This window comes from Gopherus evgoodei, chromosome 13, assembly GCF_007399415.2.
Source record: "Gopherus evgoodei ecotype Sinaloan lineage chromosome 13, rGopEvg1_v1.p, whole genome shotgun sequence".
Lineage (NCBI taxonomy): Eukaryota > Metazoa > Chordata > Testudines > Testudinidae > Gopherus > Gopherus evgoodei.
The window spans coordinates 30,944,198-30,950,950 of NC_044334.1; the positions used below are offsets into that span (position 1 = coordinate 30,944,198).

The following is a 6,753-nucleotide window of genomic DNA, read 5'->3' on the forward strand; positions in this document are numbered from 1 at the left end:
TCTACAGACTCCAAAGAAAGGATAGGAGTAACCAAACCAAATACCTCCCCTTATCAAACTGCCCCTGAACATAAGGAAGGAGGAAAAAATATACTAATAATGGTGTATTCCAACCCTCACCACAGCGAGACATCATGGCAAGGGTGCTCAAAGTGCAGCTGTTGTAATGAAAGAAAACATGTCAGTCACGATGCCACAGTAAAGCTATGCTAAGCAGGAAGATATGGGTCTGGAGCAAGACGAGCTAAACATAAACATATATGGAGATATCCCTATCTCCTAGAACTGGAAGGGATCCTGAAAGGTCATCCAGTCAAGCCCCCTCCCTTCATTAGCAGAACCAAGTACTGATTTTGCCCCAGATCCCTAAGTGGCCCCCTCAAGGATTGAACTCACAACCTTGGGTTTAGCAGGCCAATGCTCAAATCACTGAGTCCCCATTGTAAAAGTACAGGGCTGAAATAACTGTTACAGTCATTTTTACAGGGCACTGATCACCCTGGTGCTACAGCAAAGCAGTCTGGAATGAGCCTTAAAATGTGGTTCTGCCAGGAAAAGTGACTTCTCAATCAACAGGAGTTTGCAGAGCTGACATTTAAAAATAAGAGGCCTGATTCTTCTCTCAAATTGGCTTCAGTCCAGTCATTCCTTATTTACATTGGTGTAAGAACAGAATCTGGCCTGATATTTTTGTACATGTGAACTAAGCAAATCTGATCTGTGTTTTTCTGAATGAAAGAAACCAGGCATGTGACCGGGAGATTTTGCATTATTCTCTTGAACCTATGGACAACAAACACATGCTGCAGTATGAGGTGACTTAAACTGGGAGCCCGGACTTCAGCTAATAGTCTTCAGGAGCTTTCTGCAAGTAAAGAACTTTAGAATCATTTATATCTGCCTGGTATTGTTGCTGAAAAAGAACGGAAAGCAACAGGCTAATTTGATTTGCCAGTCCTGTCAACACTGATGAGAGCCACTGCTTAGATAGATAGATGCCCAAGGGGAAGAAGAGAAGGACTGAAGATAAAGGAACATGAGACTTGCCTATTCATGCTTCCTTCCTGGATTTTGTTTCCTTTTCCTCTCTTGAGTGTCTGTCTTTTTCCTCAAATTAACTGCTGTAAGGATGCTAAATGGCTTGAATGAGGAAGGGCTACTCTGCGTTAACTAGAAAGGTATTGACAATATGCAAGGCACTGTGTGCTTTGCAATAAGCTGGGCCTAAATTTTGCAGGCAGGATCCTGTATTCGTAGCAGCTTCATCTGAATTTAAAACTTGAGGTTTTAAATACATTTATGACAATGAATAATCCAATCAATGCACCAGTCCACACATTTGCAATTTCTGATGAACTGCAGAAATTTGTACTGACAACCCATGACTACATAACTGTGATGCTCTGAACCTCGGGGGAACACCAGCACCCTTGTTCATCCTTGTAAAACAATTGTGTGGTATCCAATGCAGTTTGTCATGTTGGGTGTCTTCGGAAGGCTCATGATGCACTTAGCATTGTTGCTATAATGATGTTATAGGTTATAATTTCATGTATATAGTTATGAGGCTGAAAATTTGTCTTCATGGCTTAAAATAAGCCCAGGAAAAAGCTCTCCAAGGGCAGAGTTCACACCTCATCAAGGTATGTATGGGACAAACCTAGCCCAGCCTCACAGAAACAAGGACGCTGGCAGCAACAAAAGGATCTGTTGGACTCTCCAGTGAGTCAGCCCTCTTCATTTGGCCAGTTTAGGACTGCAATGAGGTAATGCTCAAGTGACTCTGAAGGGAGGGGGGGCAAAGTCCAGAGGAAAGAACATGATAAAAGGGAGAGATGTTTACCATGATCTTCCTCTCTCTTCCATCTACATCTACAGACACCACACCAAGCAACTGAAGCGCTGACCAAAGGGGAGAGCCTGGCTGAAGAGCAACCAGCCAGCCTGTGGTGAGACACATCTAAGTTCGTAAGGACACTGAAAGTGTTAAGATGAGCGTAGAATGCGTTTTGCTTTTATTTCATTTGACCAAATCTGACTTACTATGCTTTGACATATAATCACTTAAAATCTATCTTTATAGTTAATAAGTCTGTTTGTTTATTCTACCTGAAGCAGTGCATTTGGTTTGAAGCATGTCAGAGAGTCCCCTTCAGATAACAAGCTTGGTGCATATCAATTTCTTTGTTAAATTGATCAATTCATATAAGTTTGCAGCGTCCAGTGGGCATAACTGGACACCCCAAGACAGAGGTTCCTAGGGTTGTGTCTGGTACCTGAGATATTGGCTAGTGTCATTTGGTTGCATAATTTAAGAAGCAGCTTACATGCCAGAGGCTGTGCATAAAAAGCCCAGGAGTGGGGTTCTTACAGCAGAGCAGGGGAAGGCTGGTTCCTGGAGTCAAGGATTGGAGTGACCTAGCAGATCAGCGGTCCACATAACAAGAGAGGGGAACGTCACAATCATAGAACTGGCAGAAGTGAGGCTGGAGTACTTTTATGAGGCTATTCGGAATTCTAATACCTGCGGAGGAGTGGGAGGCAGTTTGGCACGGTGGGATAAGCACATTAGCTGATGTTTCCGCAAAAATATTAGCAGTGAAATAGTTAACAAGTTTGCCATTTATGTTACTATTGTTATATTTCAGAATCAATACCACAGTGAGATGAATGGTGGTCGCTCACATCTGTCAAAGCTCTTAGAATCATAGAATGATAGAAGATTAGGTTTGGAAGAGACCTCAGGTCATCCAGTCCAACTCCCTGCTGAAAGCAGGACCAATCCCCAACTAAATCATCCCAGCCAGGTCAAGCCTGACCTTAAAAACCACTAAGGATGGAGAGTCCACTACCTCCCTAGGTGACCCATTCCAAATTCTGCAGCTGTGGAATCGTAGGCCCTTGAAAATATGCTATGATTAAACACAATGCACAATCGTTCTATTCCTTTCAATTGAAAGGGTTGAGCAGGTGGAGAGCAGCACAGATATCTGTCATTTTCAAACCCTATTTTTATAAAGGTGACCAACAAAAGAGGGAAAATGGGGTATGTACCTCATTTTTTGCTTCTAAAAATGTTTAAAGAAAGCTTGAAAGGAGTTTCTGTACACGTGTCTTGTTCTGCTTATCTTTTAGAAAATACAAATATCTTAAGTATCTTATACCTTAAAAATATCAGGAATATCAAGTTTCATCTTCATTGATTTTGCTAAAGGACTCCATGGATGACTCAGAATATCTCAGTCTGAATAAAAATCCCTTCCTCTTCCACTTCCTTTCATATCTTTGGTATCTATGCTGTCATAAATCTGCCAGTCCTCCACTTATCCATAAAGTTCCCTGACAAGGCCTGAATTTCTAAGGTAAAAACAAGTCAGGGGAAAAATAAACTTTTTTTTCTGAGGTAAAAAAAATCTTTCATGCCTTCTTTAAAAGAAAAAATGGGGAACCCAATATTTTTTTCCTTTAGAAACCCCCTTTACTATGAGCTGTGGCCACAAGAGACTGCAGCTCCCAGCACATGTTGCTACAAGTGGTCTTTCATCAGGAGACGGCCACTATACAAAAACCTGAGATAGACCGATGCTCCCTCTCAATCCGGACAGCCTCCTCAGGTCAAAATAAGAGCATTGCATACTGAAATCAGTAGTCTCCATCCATCACACCTCCATATTAGAGATGACAAGCAACTGCAATTTGTTTCAGTTCATGCACGTTTGTGGTGGCTCTTGGAAAATTGTGGGCACAGCTTTTTCAACTGAAGGGCATGCACATACACCCCTTTGTGTGTGCATCTCCAGCAAGGTGACTAAAAGACACACACAAAATGAGAACCACTATTGAATAAATGCAAGGAAATAAGCTTCAGGTTTTAATTAATACTACAAACATTTCTAAGAAGCTCTGTTGCTGCTGTTGAGTCCCTTTGGCCTGATTACAGCGGAAATTGATTCGCCAGATCCTCAGATTGTGACTAAGCAGTATTTGGTTTGCATGCATGCTATTTTCTGTATGCTGCAGTTCATCCATTGCTTGGTTTTCTTTTTGCCATCAGTGGCATTTTGAATAACTCCCTCATTAAATAACACTCCCACGAAGCCCACATTTTATGTACTTTGAACGTACCCTCTCGAATTTGCATTAGGCACTCAGATACTGCAGTGAGGAGGGCTGCTCAACTACTAGATAGGCAGGTTCCATTTCCCAGTTTCTCATTAAGTCCTTAGGCCTTTGCAACTTTTATCCTTCCTAAGCAAAGCACGTGAACCTAAAGAGTGATTCTAAGGTTACTCCATGTATGAGATCGTATGTGTGTGTGAGAGAGAGAAATCAGAGGACTGACCATGATGGAGTTTGTGGGGTCTCAATGGCTCTTTCAGTCCAGGCATTACTGGATAGTTGTTAGGGGTGGAAACAGGACTCGGGTTTGTTCACGAGGGGCTGGGCTCTAGAACTGTGCAGGGAGATATGAGCTCCATTCTGCCTTGTGGACTGCCAGTGCCTCACAATACAGAGAGGTTACAAAACACTGAACTGCAAGTACGGTATTTCTTGCCTCCATAGGACAGTGAGCATGAGTCCAACAAAGGAAGGCTTTGCAGGAGCCCCAGTGGTTCTAAGTAGAGTAGGACAGCAAGAGCTCAACTGGTTACAGAAACACAAGATATGGATGGAGATCCATGCCCCACCACCTAGATGTTTTGTTGGGATTGCCCATACTAATCTCTTCTCCTTAAAACCCCATGATGCATAGTGACTCTAGAGACGGCCACAGATATGCTCCGGGAAGCAGGCGCAGGGAGTCACGTCCACAGCTGCTGTGCCCCAGTGTGCATTAGAGGAGTGGGGACAAAGGATACTGAAAGCAGGACATGAAGCAATGCACTTAACCTGCAGCAAGGGAGACTGAGGTTAGATATTCGGAAAACCAGTCTCACTGGAAGGGCAGTTCACCTGGGAGCAGGCTCCTGGGGGTGTGGAGTCCCCATCACTGGAGCTCTGAGGCCAGGCTGGCCAACCCCTGGCAGGGATGCTCGGGGAGACTCGAGGCTGGCTCGGCGCACGGTGCTGTGACACAAGGGTCCCAACCTGCCCAGCAGAGGCAGGGCCTAGGCAGCAGGCCCCCTCCCAAGGCCGCCGAGGCCCAGCGGGCACGGCTGGCAGCCAGTCCCCGCCCGCACGAGGCCGGAGGCGGAGGGGTGCGATGTCCCGGCATGCACTGCGTGGAAGAGGGCGGCAAGGACGGGAACGGTGCCCCATCATGCAGTGGGGCAGGGCTGCAGGGGGCCTGATGTCCCGGCATGCACTGCGTCTGGTTTCCCATCATGCAATGGGCGAAGGGGTCGTGAGGCCGCCTCTCCCAGGTCCTGTCTCCTCAGTCCCGAGCCCCCGTACTCACGATGAAGGAGGCCATGTCCGGGCCGGCCGCTGCGCCGGGCGGCTACTCACGGAAACCACCGCCCAGGACCGGACGGTACCGGCATCCGAGCACGCTCGGGCAACTTCGGCAACACTCGGGCCTTTCCGCCTCTCTCCGCTCGGGGAGCTTCGACAACACTCGGGCCTTTCCGCCTCTCTCCGCTCGGGGAGCTTCGGTAATACTCGGAGCCGTGGCAGGGCTCTGGAGCGTTCGGGCAGTTCCGGCTCCACTCGGGGCAGTCCGGCTGCTACAGCTGGGACTTGCTCATGGGACGTGTTGGGGGCCTGGGGCGGCCCAAGCTGGTCGAGGCCTGTCCATGAGGGGTTGGGGCCGCCCGGCAGGGTCAGGCCCCGGGTGAAGAGATTTGTCGGTTTCTAAAGTTTGTAAAGACCCAGGCAGAAGTTACCACTGCGCTTCCCCACCCCCACACTCAACCAGAGCCACAGGCCCCCACTCCCGAACCCCCCAACTCAGCCAGAGACCCAGCCTCCCAAAGCCACAGCTCCCCCACTATTTCCTATAATTAAGGCTACGTCTTAGTCATGGCCAGATATTTTTGGTAAAAGTTCTGGACAGGTCACAGGCAGTAAACAAAAATTCACAGCCTGTGACCTGTCCATGACTTGTACTATATACCCCTAACTAAAACAGGGGCCATGGATATTCTGGTGGGGGCGATCCAGAGACGCTGCGGGTGCAGGGGTGGGGGGCAGGCAGTGGCACGCAGCCTGGACCCCCACTGGTGCTGGGGGGGGAGAGAAGGGTTGGTGGGGCTGCCAGGCTCCCTACCCAGCTCTCTGTGTCTCTCTGCAGCTCCAAGTCCTACAGGGAGGGAAGGCCAGGGGCCTCCCTGGAGTCCCCACATTGCCCCCACCATGAGCTGCAGGGGTGCCGCATGGAGCTCCCTGGCCCCTCCACCTAGAAGCTGCAGGGACATGCCAGCTGCTTTGCTGCCCCACACCCCAACCTCCTCCTGAGCCCCCTCCCACACCCAAACTTCCCCAGCAGCAGCTGGTGCTGCTGGCCCAGGGGCTGCCCTGATCTGCTCGGGCAGCCCTGGAGCCAGCAGCACTGGCCGCTGTAGAAGTCATGGGGGTCACAGAATCCATCACCTCCATGACAGACATACCTATAAATTGTGCCGATAACACTGGTGAAGAAGATGGCAGGTGGCAACTTTGGTTGTTTGGACCGAACTGATTAAGCCTTATACAGCAGTTGAACAAAATATTTGTGCCCTTCTGTATCAGGCTTAATCAGTTCAGTCCAAATGACCTAGGTTGCTGCATTCTTCACCAGTATTTTCTGCACAATTTAGGGCACCTCGCCTATAC

General features: G+C 48.1%; 1 protein-coding gene across 7 annotated transcripts in view; it reads right to left on the minus strand.

The window, feature by feature from the left end:
* Positions 1-5,509, minus strand: part of LOC115660918 — a 67,543-nt gene extending 62,034 nt beyond the window's left edge. For 2 of the 7 annotated variants that reach the window (XM_030582825.1, XM_030582821.1), the window contains exon 1: positions 4,954-5,366. In XM_030582825.1, coding sequence (XP_030438685.1) covers positions 4,954-5,262 — 309 coding nt within the window. In that variant the 5' untranslated portion in view covers positions 5,263-5,366. Of the gene's footprint in view, positions 1-4,859; positions 4,891-4,953; positions 5,379-5,398 lie in introns of those variants that run through there. The other 5 variants (XM_030582823.1, XR_004002976.1, XR_004002977.1 and 2 more) reach the window with 5 other exon arrangements.
* Between the last annotated feature and the right edge of the window lie 1,244 nt (positions 5,510-6,753).